Source organism: Carcharhinus amblyrhynchos, chromosome 22 (genome assembly GCF_965287045.1).
Source record: "Carcharhinus amblyrhynchos chromosome 22, sCarAmb.v2.hapA, whole genome shotgun sequence".
Classification (NCBI taxonomy): Eukaryota; Metazoa; Chordata; class Chondrichthyes; order Carcharhiniformes; family Carcharhinidae; genus Carcharhinus; species Carcharhinus amblyrhynchos.
In genome coordinates, this window is record NC_137345.1 from 8766951 (window position 1) to 8783739 (window position 16789).

At 43.4% G+C, this 16789-nt stretch overlaps 1 protein-coding gene across 6 annotated transcripts in view; it reads left to right on the top strand.

Moving 5' to 3' along the window:
- Positions 1-1810: 1810 nt before the first annotated feature.
- LOC145356813 (vesicle transport protein GOT1B-like) overlaps positions 1811-16789 on the top strand; it is a 38191-nt gene continuing 23212 nt past the window's right edge. For 2 of the 6 annotated variants that reach the window (XM_080209709.1, XM_080209708.1), the window contains exons 1-4: positions 4575-4673; positions 5951-6042; positions 9134-9312; positions 10840-10921. In XM_080209709.1, the coding sequence (XP_080065835.1) occupies positions 4649-4673; positions 5951-6042; positions 9134-9312; positions 10840-10921 (378 nt within the window). In that variant the 5' untranslated portion in view covers positions 4575-4648. The other 4 variants (XM_080209711.1, XM_080209712.1, XM_080209713.1 and 1 more) reach the window with 4 other exon arrangements.

Genomic DNA, 16789 nt, shown 5'->3' on the forward strand with positions numbered 1-16789 from the left:
CCTTGCCACCCCTCTTGCCCCCTTACTCTCTTTACCTCTCACCCTCCTCATTCCTCACCCTCTTCAGTCCCACGTTCCAACCCACATCAAGGGCAAGTGCTGTCCCAGTGCAAACTTGTCAAGCAAAATAGCAGATATCCTTAGACCTCACGGGAAGGGGTGCTGGGTTGCAGTAACGGGGTCTCCATTTGGAGAGCATGGGCTATCTCGAAGGGGCTGGGAAACTTTACACTTAACGACTCAGGATCAGGGAAGGTAAAAGGATCATGAGTATGACATTTGTGACCACATGATGCTGTGTTTCTTTATCATGCCTTGTTCCCATTTCCTATTTGACAAGCAGGTACTTTTTTCATAGACTATAAGCTGTTCATTGTGTGACTGCTAAGGTGTGTTGGGGAAAGCATTGTAGCTCACTTTGGTTGGTTGGGAATTTAGACAAGTACCTTATAATGTACATCAATGTATTGTAATAAAGAAATATCAAAAAATATTATGAAAAAATATTGAAACTAACCAGAATAAAAAAATGAATATATAAACATAAGTCTTATGTGTTCTTTGTCAATTTTGAAGTATTTGGTATATGTTTTGAGGGATATGTCAGTTTCAATACTTAGTGCCCTCAACTTCTGAATAGTAATTGGTAAACCACCTCATCAAGAATATAGCGTCCCTTTAAATTCGATAAATCCCTACCAGCGCTGAGAAAAATGGGAAAACGTTATAAATGGGAGTCGAGAGGTGTCATTGTCTTGGAGAGAAACCGCTTCAATCAGATGAAACATGTGGACTCTTGACCTTCACAGAGGGGCCACACTGATTTTCTTGGTTGAAATCTGATTTCAAAGGATTAATCAGAAGGTTTGGGATGCTTGCTATCCCATAGAATCCCAACAGTGCGGAAGGAATCCATTTGGTCCATTGAGTCTGCACTGAGTCTTTGAAAGAATATCTTATCCAACCCCTCCCTGCCACCTCCCCCAGCCATTCCCATAATCCCATGCATTTACCATGGCCAATCCACCTAACCTACACATCTTTGGACACTAAGGGGCAATTTAACATGGCCAATCCATCTAGTCTGCACATCTTTGGATACTAAGGAGCAATTTAGCATGGCCAATCCACTCAACCTGCACATTTTGCACACTAAGGGGCAATTTACCACAGCCAATCCATCTAACTTGCACATCTTGGGACACTAAGGAGCAATTTAGCACAACCTACACATCTTTGGACCACGGGGAAGCCGGAGCACTGAGAGGAAACCCACGCGGATATGGGGAGAATGTACACACTCCACACAGGTGGTCACCCTAGGCTGGAATTGAGCCCAGATCCCTGATGCTGTGAGTCAGCAGTGCCAATCACCGTGCTGCCAATTGAGGTGATCAAGATTTAAGGAAACTGCAGAAAATACCTGAGCCAAGACACTTTGAACAATGGGGTGAATGGCCCAGCCCTATGCCTATGTTCCCATGCTCCAAACTGAATTTCAAACAGAACTAAGAAAGTATTGGTGTCTTCATACAGCTAAATGAAGAATTTATAGGACTTTGGACTGTGGAGTACTGGGGACCTCCTTAGTCTCTGTATTTAAGAAATTGGAGTCAGTAGAGGGAATGTTAAGTAGACAGGTCCCTGGGTTGTCCATTGATGAAAGGCTGCATTGGTATCCACTGGAGTTCAGGAAAAATGGGAGGTGATCCCATTATATCATACAGGATTCTGAAAGGACTTGACTGAGTTTTGGAATGTAACCAATCTGATTGAACCTCAGGTTTTCTGTGGTCATGTGATCGTGCCTGTGAAGGCAGACATCTTCAGATGGGTTCAATAAAAGCCTCTCACAGAAACCCCCACTAATGAAGACTGCTGTCCTTATACTTGCCATGGACATGGTAAGCACCAAGAGATTGAGTTCCCTGGCAGCAACATGGGAAAACAGCCTCAGGATAAGGGGAAAGTTATTTTGGACTGAGATGAGAGGAATTTTTTTCACCCAAAGAGTTGTGATTCTTTGGATTTCTCCTCCTCCGAAGGTATGAATGGTCCATTATTTAAGGCTGACATAGATTTTTGAAGGATACGCAGAGTGGGCAGAAAAGTGAAGATGAAACCCAAAATCAGCCACGATCAATTAAATGGCAGAGCAGACTTGACCGGCCTGAGGGGTCTTCAACCATTGCAATGTTTTATATTCTTAAAGTTAAAGCCACAATGTTAATTGAGCTGAGTTAATATCAGATAAAAGAAAAATGTATTTATACAATGTCTCAAGGCATCCCAAAGTACTTTACAGCCATTATAATTATGGTAGTAATTTAGGAGATATAAAATTTTAAAGTTTATTTATTAATGTTATAAGTAAGGCTTACATTAGAGCTGCAATTAAGTTACTGTGAAAATCCCCTGGTCACCATACTCGCGCGCCTGTTTGGGTTACACTGAGGCAGAATTTAGCACGGCCAATTCACCTAAGCAGCACGTCTTTTGGACTGTGGGAGGAAATCGGAGCACCCGGAGGAAACCCACGCAGACACGGGGAGAACATGCAGACTCCACACAGACAGTGGCCCAAGCCAGGAAGCGAATCCAGGCCCCTGACACAGTGATGCAACAGTGCTAATGAACGCGCCACCGTGCCGCCCAAATATGACAGCCAATCTGTGTACAGCAAGATCCCACAAACAGCGACATATTGGTGACCAGATAATGTACTTCCTGTCCTAACAATTAAGGGATGATTCCCCTCATCTATTTCAACATAGAATCGTAGAATCTCTACAGTGTAGAAGAGACCATTCAGCCCATTACATTTGCACTGCCTCCCTGACCCCAGTCATCTAAATTCTATCACCCCACCCTCCATGGAATCGGAGCAGGCGAGGAGCAGACAACAAAAATGTCCATTGATCCCAGTGTCTTATACAGTCCATCTTCCCCACCCTATCCCTGTAATCCCATACATTTATCATGACTAATTGATCCAACCTCCACATCTTGGGCCACTAAGGAGCAACTTAACTTGGCCAATCCACCTAACCTGCGCATCTTTGGACTGTGGGAGGAAACCGGAATACCTGGAGGAAACCCACGCAGATACGGGGAGAACATGCAAACTCCACACAGACAGTAATCCAAGGTCAGAATCGAACCTGGGTTCCTGGAACTGTGAGGAGGCAGCGCTAGACACTGTGCCACCATGCTGCCGACTGCATAATGCCATAGGATCTTTTACATCCAACTGGGACATCAGGTTGGACCTCAGTTCAACATCTCATCCAAAAGACAGCTCCTCCAACAGACATAAAGAAAAGCCAGTGATAAGTACCTAGTGTCCATCGAATTTACAGCAAAGAAATAGGCCTGTAGCCTAAATGTCTCCAGCTGCTGTTTATGCTCCATGTGCGTCTCCTATCTAACTTTCTCTACGTATCCTTCTGTTCCCTTCGCCTCATGCTCGTGTTTAGCTTCTCCTTAAAAACAACAACAGCTGTTTGAGTTGAGTAATACTGGAGTGGAATGGATAGATATGGACTTTGATGTTAGTTGCAATTCTTTATAAAGGTTCCCATGGGTCTGGTTCCATGTTGTAACTCAATTAGTTAAAGTAGTTTTGACCACTAGAGGTCCCTTTGGTCTGTCATCACACTTTGGAAGGTCTCGCCATGGATTGTTGAAGAAATATAATGGACAGATTTTGCTTCTAAAATAACAGCAAGTTGGAGTAAATGAGCCAATTGATATTGTTCCCTGGCATTGTAATTGGTGAATAGCATTAGTAATGCGTTACTGTTTGCGCTCAAAGTCCTGAATGTGTTGCAGTAAAACTGGATTTTGTGCACATTTTCTTTCAGAAGATAACACAGATTGAAACCATACCATGACCACAGGGGGGAGGCAATGGCATTGGGGTATTATCGCTAGTTAACTAATCCAGAAACTCAGCTGATGCTCTGGGGACCTTGGTTCGAATCTCGCCACAGCAGATGGTGAATCTGAATGCAATAAAAAATATCTGGAATTAAGAATCCACTGATGACCATGAAACGATTGTCGATTGTTGGAAAAATCCATCTGGTTCACTAGTGTCCTAAAGGGGAAGAATTCTGCCATCCTTACCTGGTCTGGCCTACGTGTGGCTCAACAATGTGGTTGACTCTCAACTGCCCTCCGAGGGCAACTAAGGATGGGCAATAAATGCTGACCAACCAGCGATGCCCATGTCCCACAAATGAATAAAAAAAATCATAGAACCATAGAATCTCTACAGTGCAGAATGAGGCCATTCAGCCCTTCAAGCTTGCACCAACAACTATCCCACCCACACCCTACCCCTGGAATCCCACGTATTTGATCTCCTCTCTGACTGCGTGTCACAGGGCCTTGACTCATTTTATGATTAGCGTTCTGAATTACAATTAAGAAGCGTCACTGAAGTTTGTACGTCTGGGATAGTGGGGTGGACTTTCACCACGCTCCCTCAGGTTGCATTTACTGATACTTCCACATGAAATCAGATTGATTGTTCGAACCAAGGGTCACATTTTGCAACGATTCACCGAGCGCACCTGGGAGGCAGTCAGGATTTGGATTAAATATTAATTGTATTTTGTACTTTTAAAAAATAGATTTAAAGAAAATGATTTCCTTAACTGACACGCAGAGTAAGTAATGGCACGGGAGAGGTACGGTACACTGGGGGGGGTCGTGAAAGGCTGTGGATAGGTAAATGACTGAATGCCTCCAGAGGTATTGATTTGTGCTCTGAGTTAGATCAACAGTCAGTAACCTGGCAACGTTAGAACGTTTAGGTCGGAATTCACTAATATAAGAATGGATGTACTGTTTACTGCTGTAGAACTCACAGGGCAGATGAATAGGATAGTTAAGAAGGCATGTGGAATACTTGCTGTCATCAGTTGTGTATGGAGTAAGGAGTAAGAAGGGAATGTTAGATTTGTACAGAGCATTGGTTAGGCCACAGCTGGAGTACTGTGGTCACCTCACTATAGGAAGGCTGTGATTGCACTTGAGGGGGTACAGAGAAGGTTAATAGACATAGAATCCTACAGTGCAGAAGGAGGCCATTCAGCCCATCAAGTCTGCACCAATCACTATCCCACCCAGGCCCTATCCCCATAACCCCATGCACTTATCCTAGCTAGTCCCCTTGACACTGAGGGGCAATTTAGCAAGGCCAATCCACCTAACCCGCAGACCCTTGGAATGTGGAAGGAAAGAGTGGAATGGTGGCAAAGTGGTTAACTCTGCTGCCTCATAGCGCCAGGAACCCGGGTTCAAATCTGGCCTCAGGTGATTGCCTGCGTGGAGTTTGCACATTTTTCCCGTGTCTGCGTGGGTTTCCTCCGACCCCTCCCCATCCATTGACTCCGTCTACACTTCCTGCTGCCTCGGCAAAGCAGCCAGCATAATTAAGGACCCCATGCACCTCGGACATTCTCTCTTCCATCTTCTTCCTTTGAGAAAAAGATACAAAAGTCTGAGGTTATGTACCAACCGACTCAAGAGCAGCTTCTCCCCTGCTGCTGTCAGAGTTTTGAATGGACCTACCTCGCACTAACTGACTTTTCTCTACACCCTAACTATGATTGTAACACTATATTCTGCACTTTCTCGTTTCCTTCTCTATGAATGGTATGCTTCATCTGTATAGCGCACAAGAAGCAATACTTTTCATTGTATGTTAACACGCGTGACAATAAAAAATCAAATCAAATCACAGGTGATTTTTCGAGGACATGTACTGAGTGTCAAGATTGCTACCACTGTGACTCTATGCTTGCTGCTTAGATCGACGGCTGGGCACGAGTTGTCCACCACAGAATGCGATTGGATTTAAAGAAAAAATGTGCCTGCTTATTAAGGACTTTCCAAAAACGCAGCAGTGAATCTTTTAAATGGATGTGATTTATCTTTGTAGGGATTGGAGCAGGACTGATGGGTTTCGGAGTATTTTTCCTCCTGTTTGGTGTCCTCTTGTATTTTGACAGAGTTCTCCTTGCATTTGGAAATGTGAGTATTTGCCGTAAATTGTGTGGGTTTTGAGGAACTGAGAGGGTTCTCGGAGCTGACAGTTCGTAGAAGAATCTCGACAGGAGCATAATTGAATGTTGATGCAAGCTGACAGTTCAGAATTCCAGCTTAAATAGAAAATGTAAAAGATTAGTTTAATACTAATTTTATGTCAGTTATTTAGGCTATACTAAGATAGATAAAATAAATTCCACAGCAAATATATAATCGTATTTGATGATTAGAATCATAGAATAGAGTCCCTACAGTGCAGAAGGAGGCCATTCATCCCATTGAGTCTGCACTGATTTTCTGACAAAGCATCTTAACCAGGCCCACTATCCACCCTATCCCTGTAACACCATGCATTTACCCCGCTAATCTCACAGCGCCAGGGATCTGGGTTCAACTCCCGGCTTGGATCACTGTGCAGAATCTGCACATTTTCCATGTATCTGCGTGGGTTTCCTCTGGGTGCTCCAGTTTCCTCCCACAGTCTGAAAAACGTGCTGGTTAGGTGCATTGGCCATGTTAAATTCTTCCTCAGTGTACCTGAACAGGCAACAGAGTATGGCGACTAGGGGATTTTCACAGTAACTTCATTGCAATGTCAATGTAAGCTTACTTGTGGCACTAGTAAATACATTTTAAACTTTGAACAATTTAGCATGGCTGATCAGCCGAATCTACACACTTTTGGACTGTGGGAGGAAACCAGAGCCAGAAACCCACATAAACATGGGGAGAGCGTGTAACCTCCACACAGACAGTGACCTGAGGCCAGAATTGAATCCAGGTCCCTGGTGCTGTGAGGCAGCACTGCTAGGTACTGTGCTACCATGCCACCCAAATCATTTGCCTATTATTTTGTAGGTTAATTTAATATTGTAAATACAGTCTCTTCTAAACTCCAGTGAGTATAAGCCCTAACTGCTTAATCTCTCCTCATATGTTAACCCTTTCATCCCCAGAATTGATCTGGTAAACTTCCTCCAAACTGCCTCCAACGTCACCATATCCTTCCTCAAATAAGGAGACCAAAACTGGACACAATATTCCAGATGTATTCTCACCAACACCCTATACTATTGAAGTCACCCATTCTTATCTTCAATTGGCCCTACTTTTTTCTTTTAACACCCTTTTATTATTTACATGCTTATAGAAGACATTGGGATTCTCTTTTATATTAACTGCCAGTCTCTTTTCATGCTCTCTCCTTGCTTTTCTTATTAGTCATTTTTTCATTTCCCCTCTGGTCCTTCTAAAGCCAGCCTGATTCTCCACTGTCTTTTCTAACATCTGTCCTTCCTTTTCATCACCACCTCTTTTCTCTCATCAGCCGGGGTGCTCTGGAATTATTTGTCCTACCTTTTCCCTTCAAGGAAGTAAACTTTGACATTTTCTGCAATAATTTTCCTTTGAAGGTGCCCATTGTTCAGCCGTCGTCTTCTGCCAACATTTCAACTCACTCGACTCAAGACATATTTTCACCCCAGCGAAGGTGACTTTCCCCCACTTAATTATCCCTGCTCTCAATTTGAACCCAGGCCCCTGGCACTGTGAGGCAGCAGTGCTAACCACTAGGCCACTGTACCGTCCCTCATAAAAGGTTCAATTAATGAGTTCCAACTGGGAACATAAGAACATAAGAAATAGGAGCAGGAGTAGGCCATCTAGCCCTTCGAGCCTGCCCCGCTATTCAATAAGATCATGGCTGATCTGTCGCTGCTCAGTTCCACTTTCCCGCCCTCTCCCCATAACCCTTAATCCCCTCTCTTATCAAAAACCCATCAACCCGCGTCTTAAAAATATTTAGCGAGGCAGCCTCCACCACTTCAACGGGCAGAGAATTCCAGAGATTCACCACCCTTTGAGTGAAGAAGTTCCTCCTCAACTCCGTTCTAAACCGCCCCCCTTTTATCTTGAGGCTGTGCCCCCTAGTCCTACTGTCTTTTTTGAGCGGGAAGAGTCTCTCCACCTCTATCCTATCCATCCCATTCATCATCTTATACGTCTCAATGAGATCTCCCCTCATTCTTCTAAACTCTAACGAGTACAAGCCCAGTTTATTCAGCCTCTCCTCATAGCTCAACCCCCTCAACTCCGGTATCAGCCTAGTAAACCTCCTCTGCACTCCCTCCAAGGCCAAAATATCTTTGCGCAGGTGCGGTGCCCAAAACTGCACACAGTACTCCAGCTGCGGCCTCACCAATGCCTTATACAGCTGCAGCAAGACCTCCCTACTTTTATATTCAATCCCCCTCGCTATGAAGGCCAGCATCCCATTCGCCTTCCTGACCACATGCTGCACCTGCAAGCTGGGTTTTTGCGACTCATGCACAAGGACCCCGAGGTCCCTCTGCACCGTTGCCTGCTGCAGTTTTTCGCCCCGTAAGTAATAGTCCTTCCTACCATTCTTCCTACCAAAGTGGACCACCTCACACTTGCCAACATTAAATTCCATTTGCCATTTCCTGGCCCATTCGCCCAGCCTATCTAGATCCTTCTGCAGACTCTCCACACCCTCCGCACAATTTGCCGTTCCCCCAATCTTGGTGTCATCAGCAAATTTCGACACCCTACACTCGGTTCCCTCCTCCAGATCATCTATATAAATGGTAAATAGCTGAGGCCCCAGCACCGACCCCTGGGGCACTCCACTAGTCACCATCCGCCAAACCGAATAGCACCCGTTGACCCCGACTCTCTGCCTCCTATTTGACAACCAATCCTCTATCCACGCTAACACCCTACCCCCAACTCCATGTCCCTTGACCTTCTGCAATAACCTCTTGTGAGGTACCTTGTCAAACGCCTTCTGAAAATCTAGAAAGACCACATCCACCGGCTCTCCTCTATCCGCCGCCCTAGACACATCCTCATAGAACTCCAGTAAATTTGTCAGACACGACTTCCCTTTAATGAAACCGTGCTGCGTCTGCTCTATCAAGGAAGGCCACTGCCTGTTACCAGGCGACTGAAACTCAGCGAGCCCCACAGGGAGATCAGTCCCCATGGGCCTTGTGGGGGGTTATCACAACAATACCACAGTGCTGAATCCTGATTGCTTTTCTATTCCATTCTTCAGATTCTCTTTGTATCCGGCCTTCCCTTCATCACCGGGCTGCAGAACACATTTCGGTTCTTCTTCCAGAGGCAGAAGATGAAAGGTTCAAGTTTCTTCCTGGCTGGGATTCTGCTGGTTCTGCTCAGGTGGCCTGTAGTGGGCATGCTATGTGAAAGCTATGGAAGTTATCTACTTTTCAAGTAAGGCTCATTGCAGTTAAACATGCTTGGGTTGGGAAGCCTTATTAAGGGTTCAGACTGTTCGACAGAAACTTGCAAACCTCCACAGCAATACCCCTAGCTCTACCTCTGAAAAGCAGCAGTTCACCACTGGTCTCTCTCTGAGTGTTTCAGTTCAGTTTGTTTATTAGTGTCACATTAACACTGCAATGAAGTTACAGAGAAAAACCCCTAGTTGCCACATGCAATTTCTTTTATTACCTCTCTGCTGAAGCAATGGCCAAAGATTTTAAACAAACTCACTGGTTTCAACGAAAACAAATTACTGTGGATCTGGAATCTAAAACAAAACCAGAAAATGCTGGAAAATCTCAGCAAGTCTGGCAGCATCTGTGGAGAGAGAATAGAACCAAAGTTGGGAGTCAGGTTATCCATATTGTCTTTCCATTGGTTTTACTGTTATTTCAAGGTCACTGTATTTAAAAAACAGAAGTCACTCTATAATGTAGGCATTTGAGTCCAGTTCACTATTCGAAGATTGTTAAAAGAACATTAAGGAAGTTTCTCTACTTTTTATTTTAATAATCTCTTCTGTTCTATTCCCTGGAGGCTGGAGATCAGACTATAGTTTAAATTTATTTATTAGTGTCACAATTACGCTTGTGTTAATACTTCAATGAATTTTGATTTTGACTTGATTTAATTTGTTTTATTATTGTCACATGTATTAACATACGGTAAAAAATATTGTTTTTTAAGCGCTATACAGATAAAGCATACTGCTCATAGAGAAGGAAACAAGGCAGTTACAGTCATAGATAGGGTGTAAAGAAAAATCAACTTAATGTGAGGTAGGTCCGTTTGAAAGTCTGACAGCAGCAGGGAAGAAGCTGTTCTTGAGTCGGTTGGTACGAGACCTCAGACTTTCGTATCTTTTTCCCGACGGAAGAAGGTGGAAGAGAGAATATCCGGGTTGTGTGTGGGATCCTTAATTATTCTGGCTGCTTTGCCGAGGCAGTGGGAAGTGTAGACAGAGTCAACAGATGGGAGGCTGGTAAGTTACTGTGAAAATCTCTTAGTCTCCACTCTCCAGCATCTGTTTGGGTACACTGGGGAGAATTTAGCATGGCCAATGCACCTAACAGCATATCTTTTGGACTGTGGGAGGAAACCAGAGCACCCAAAGGAAACCACGCAGACACAGGGAGAATGTGCAGACTCCGCACAGACAGTGACCCAAGCTGGGAATTGAACCCTGAATTTGTCACATTTCCCCTTTAATTGTCCATTAAACTCAACATAGAAAATTGAACTAGCGCTTAAGAATGTAAGAACCTCATTAATATCTGAGTCTGTGTCCCTGAAATTTCAGTCAACTGCCCAAGCTCAGAAAGGGAAGAACTGAAACTTCGGAGTCCTATTTCCAATAGTAATCCTTTGTTAGAGATTTTTGAAACTATTTTCTTTTGTGCTTTTTTTCACTCGATGGGCCAAGTGGCCTAATTCTGCTCCTATGTCTTATGGTCTTCTGGTTTTATGTTTTCCCAGGAGCACAGTCCCACTTGTATCAGAAATTCTATCCAAGGTTCCAGTCCTGGGATTAATTTTCACATTCCCCGGACTCAGCACGGTAAGTTATTCCTTTCATTTTGGGCTTGTTTTCTCTAAAACTGTGTTGTTATAAGGAGTTTTTCGGATTGCTTTCTGTGAGATATGACCATAGCCACTGATAAGAAGTTGTGGAAAATAATTTGAAGTGAAATTGAATTCCATTCCCCCCATTACATGTTTTTTTTCTGTCAAAGTATTCAACAAACTTCAGTAACTCTCCTGTGAAATAATCAGGTTTTTGTCTGTCTTGCATTCCTGTCCCTTGCAGTGGTGTGCCCTCTAATTGCTCACTGACATTTAGGTGTGATTGGGTTTTGAGTGGGTTAAGATGTCACCCAATCTGTCTCTCTGTGTGGTGATGTTATACCTTATCTTTATGCGATTGTCTTTTTCTCAAACTCTCTGGGGGTGATCTTACCAAAAAAATTCTAAGTGCCAGATAAGTGTGAAAACGGGAGAGAATCGCACATTTTTTCTTACAACTTATAAGAAATTATTATTTATTTTATTTATTTATATTATTATTATTATACTATATTATTTATTTTCTTATAAGCTTATAACACACAGTGCAAAAAAAAGGTAAAGTGTGATTCATGCCAGTAGGGGAAGTGGATGGATTCTATTCTCACCAGAAAGCCAGCTGTTCACACTAGAGGATGCTATCGCACATGCACAGATCTTTCAGTGTTCTGTGCATGAGAAAGTTTCTGTAAGTTTCTGTCAGTCCCCCATGCCCCTGGATATTGCCCCGATAGACCCCGCTGGCTGATTGCCACCCCGATACCTGCACTGGCTAATCAACTCTCATTGTGTCCCCAGCCAACTGTCCCCCACCCCTAAATCAACGCAAATCACATTTTTCACTTTTCTCCCAATTTTAACAACTAGCCACACCGATCGACTGACATGATGAGCCAATAAGATTGCCTCCTCTGTGTTGGCCTTTATAGTGAGAGGATTTGAGGGCAGGAATAGAGATGGCTTGCTGAAATTATGTAGGGCCTTGGTGAGAGGTGAGAATATTGTGTGCAGTTTTGGTCTCTACCTGAGGAAGGATGCATTTGCTCTGGGGAGGGAAGAGAAGGTTCACCAGACTGATTCCTGAGGTGGCAAGACTGACATATGACGAGGGATTAAGTCAGTTAGGATAGTATTTGCTGAAGTTCGGAAGAATGAGGTAGGATCTCCTGGGAACCTATAAAACTCTATCAGAACAAGATGGGATAGATACGGGAAGGCTGTTCCCAATGGTGGGGGAGTCCATAAACAGGGATCGTATACTGAGGATACAGAGTCGACTGTTTAGAACAGAGATGAGGAGAAATTTCTTTATCCAGAGAGTGATCAGCCTCAGGAATTCACTACCATAGGAAGTAGTTGAGGCCAAACTATTGAGTGTATTCAAGAAGCAGTTAGATATAGCATTTGGGGCAAAGGAGTTAAAGGATGTGGGAGAAAGAAGGGATTAAGATATTGAGTTGGGTGATCGGTGATGATCATAATTAATGGCAGAGCAGGTTCAAAGGGCCGAATAGCCTCCTCCTGCCCCTCTCTTCGATGTTTCTATGTGTTTTCTGCTTCACAGTTGTAAGTGTTTCATAGAAAAGAATATTCTCAGTTAAATGCATCAGCCTATGTTTCATCAAAAAGGTTGGTTTCAATTTTAATCTGCATTCACAATCAGTGTGATTTTAAATAATGCCTTTCCTACCATCAATTTAAGATTGTGTGTGTGTATGTGTGTGTATCTTGTGTGTGTTTGTATGTGTATGTGTGTGTATCTTGTGTGTGTTTGTATGTGTATGTGTGTGTATCTTGTGTGTGTTTGTATGTGCATGTGTGTGTCTGTGTGTGAGTATGTGTGTGTGCAAGAGTATGTGTGTGTCTATTTGTGTGTTTGTAAATTTGTGTGTGTGTGTGTGTCAGTATGTGTGAGAGTGCGTGTGTGTGTGTCTGTGTGTGCCTGTATGTGTGTGTCAGAGTATGTATGTGTTTGTGTGCTTGTAGATGTGTATGTGTGAGAGTGTGTGTGTGTGTCTGTGTGTGCCTGTGTGTGTGTGTCCGTGTGTGTCAGAGTATGTGTGTGTGTGTGTCTGTGTGTGCCTGTGTGTGTGTGTCAAAGTATGTATGTGTTTGTGTGCTTGTAGGTGTGTATGTGTGAGAGTACGTGTGAGAGTGTGTGTGTGTCTGTGTGTGCCTGTGTGTGTGTGTCCGTGTGTGTCAGAGTATGTGTGTGTTTGTGTCTGTGTGTGTTTGTGCGCTTGTAGGTGTGTATGTGTGAGAGTATGGGTGAGAGTGTGTGTGTGTGTGTGTCTGTGTGTGTGTGAGACAGTATGTGTGAGAGTGTGTGTGCATATGTGTGGGTGTGAGGTATGTATGTGTGTGTTTTGTGTGTGTGTATGTGTGAGAGTGTATATGTTTAACATTAATGTTTCTGATGCATATTTATAAAGGGAGTTGTTAAGTTTCAGGCACAACCATCCTCAATAACTTCCTGTAAGTAAGAACTGTGAGTTGTTTTTAACTGTGACTTAATACAGTTAAAATTATATTTGTGGCTATCATTAAAGGAGACACATTTATTCAATATAATAGTTAGCTTGATTATATTCTGCTTCACGCCTACCAGCAATGTTAATCCAATGTCTCATTGATGTGCATCATCAATATTAATATTAAAGCTACTCCCCCACAGAAGTTTTAAGCAATTTTCAATCTAAGAAAGGAGGTGGACAATTATTTTAAAGAGCAACATTGGCTACTGAATAAAATAGAGAGAATACAAGCTGATTCCAGCCTTTGGGGATCACTTGTTAGAGATTTGGTTTTAACAGTCGGAGAATGCACTGCCTTCTTTGCAATCTAATTCCAGGGCATGCAATTATTATATTCATTCTGGGGCATTGCTGGCAAGACCAACATTCATTGCCCTTTAAAAGGTGGTGGTGAGTCACTTTCTCGAACTGCTGCAGCCTGTGTGGTTGCAGGACTTTGAGCCAACAACAGTGAAGGAATAGCGACATATTTCCAAGTCAGGCTGATGGGCGGCATGGTGGCACAGTGACTGGCACTGCTGCCTCACAGCACCAGGAACCTGGGTTCAATTCCGGCCTTGGGAATTGATGTCTGTGCGGAATTTGCACGTTCTCCCCATGTCTGTGTGTGTTTCCTCGTGCTCCAATTTCACCCCACAGTCCAAAGGTGTGCGGGTTGGGTGGATTGGCCTTACTAAATTGCCCTTAGTGTGCAAGGTAGGTGGATTGATCATGTTAAATTGCCCCTTAGTGTGTACGTTAGGTGAATTGGCCATGCTAAGTTGCTCCTTAGTGTGTAAGTTAGGTGGATTAGCCATGTTAAATTGCCCCTTAGTCTGTAGGTTAGGTGGATTGGCCATGTCAAATTGCCCCTTAGTCTGTAGATTAGGTGGATTGGCCATGCTAAATGTACGGGGACAGGGTTGGGGTGGGGGGTGGGGTGTTGGATATGGGTGGGATGCTCTTCAGAGAATTGGCGCAGACTCAGTGGGCTGAATGGCACCCTTCTGCACTGTAGGGATAAGTCACTTCTTAGAGTGTAGTCACTGTTTTGATGTAGGGAACACAACATTCAATTTGTACACAGCTCATTCTTTCATACGGCGATGAGATTGGTAACCAGGTAATCTGTAATGTGATTAATATGGGGTTCAATTGATCCTATTAACCTTAAGGACTAGCATGAAATATGTAATCAAAGTCTAAGTGACTCCAAGCTATGGAACCTAGAGTTTCTGTTCACACAATCACAGAATACTACAGTGCAGCAGAGGCCCTTCAGCCCATTGAATCTGCACCGATGACTAAAATGCCCTGACCTGCGCACCTAATCCTACTTGCCAGCATTTAGCCCATAACCGTGAATGTTATGGTATGCTGAGTACTCATCCAGGTATTTTTTAAAGGATGTGAGGCATTCTATCTCCACTACCCTCACAAACAGTGCATTCCAGATTGTCACCACCCTCTGGGTAAAAGAGCTTTTCCACACATCCATCCCCCCCATAAACCTCCCATCTCTCAAAAACGTTGTGAAGCTAAGATACTGGTTTGAAGTGGTTTTTAGTGGTTTCATCAAAGGTTTTAAAATATTGGCCAGGATCTTGGAGACTTCTCATGTCAATCTTAGAATGAGGAAGTTTGGTGTGATGACTTCAGCCAGGCTAATGAGGTTGGCTTGCTAGAATATGAACTACTTGATGAATCTTATGACAATCACATTGTGATTTAATGTTTCAAGTTTCCTTTTGACTTTGTTTTTTGTTCGGGCTGCTTCCTCTCCTTTTGGGGAGCTGCTCCTTTTAATTTGTCCCTATGTTAATTTGAGTTAGTTTATTTGTTTGGTATTCAAAATGAATCCTATTGATGGTTAAATCAGGGAGCCTCGTGCTCCCTATTTAAAGCAGGTGTGCCAGACTCCTGGCCTGCATTCAGCAGGGAGCAACTGGAGAGCTGGCTGTGTACAGATGTATGGTGTAAATAAAGTAACTTGGTGACGGGACTTTCGTCTCTGTGGAGTTATTAAATTTGGATTGCTTCAGGAACTCGGTCGCACAATCTAAACAAACACTTTAAGACAATACAAAACAAAAGGATGCCACATTGTAGAGAGTGCCATTTCTTTGAGTAAGACATTTGCTTGCGACCTGTATCTTTTGTCAACGTGAAGTGCCACTCTTGTGATGTTAGCTGAGTGATAAATATTGATCAGTACAAATCAAATGTGTAATCATTTCCCACGCTGAATTTGCCAGCTTCTCTGAACTTCCTCAATACTGTAAAATGCTAATGTGTGTGTCCACACAAGGTTGCTTCGACAATATGGCAATATTTTAAATGATTAATCCCTGGTGGAAAATTTTTCAAATCGCTTTCCGCAAGCTTTGTCTTCTGTGTAGTTTATCCTACTTATACTATCAATGTAACAGGATGTGGCAAACTAATCTATTTTCATATTCAGGTTCAATCCCTTTCTTTGCAAGTCAGTTAATAACCATCGACACGATTTAGAACATAGAAATCTACAGCACAAACAGGCCCTTCGGCCCACAAGTTGTGCTGATCATATCCCTACCTACTAGGTCTACCTATAATCCTCAATCCCACTAAATCCCACGTACTCATCCAGAAGTGTCTTAATAGACCCCAACGAGTTTGCCTCCAACACCACCAATGGCAGCCGATTCCACTCACCCACCACCCTCTGAGTGAAAAGCTTATTCCTGACATCTCCCCTGTACCTACTCCCCAGCACTTTAAACCTGCGTCCTTTCGTAGCAACCATTTCAGCCCTGGGAAATAGCCTCTCAGATTCCACCCCATCTATACCTCTCAACACCTTATAAACCATTATCAGGTCACCTCTCATCTTCGTCTCTCCAGGGAGAAAAGACCGAGCTCCCGCAACCTATCCTCATAAGGCATGCCTCTCAATCCAGGCAACTTCCTTGTAAATCTCCTCTGCACCCTTTCAATAGCTTCCACATCTTTCTTGTAATGAGGCAACCAGAACTGCGCACAGTACTCCAGGGTCTTATAATTCAGAGCAACAAATATATCCTGGAGCTCGAAGTTACACTGTGCCATAACTTTTATTTACACATGTTGGGTTCTGGGTACTTATTATAGAGAGTGTCAGACTAAGGCAAAAATCTATGCTTGCATTCCCAAGAGTCAGGCAAAGAAAGACTAAACTTGCAATTATATTGCATTTTTCTCAGTCTCAGGGCTAGTCACAGCCAGTGAAGTACTTCTAATGTGTAGCTACTGTTATAATTCAGAGAAACACAACAGCCAGTTTGCACACACCAAAATCTCACAAATAAGACAATCAATTGAAATTGAGTTGG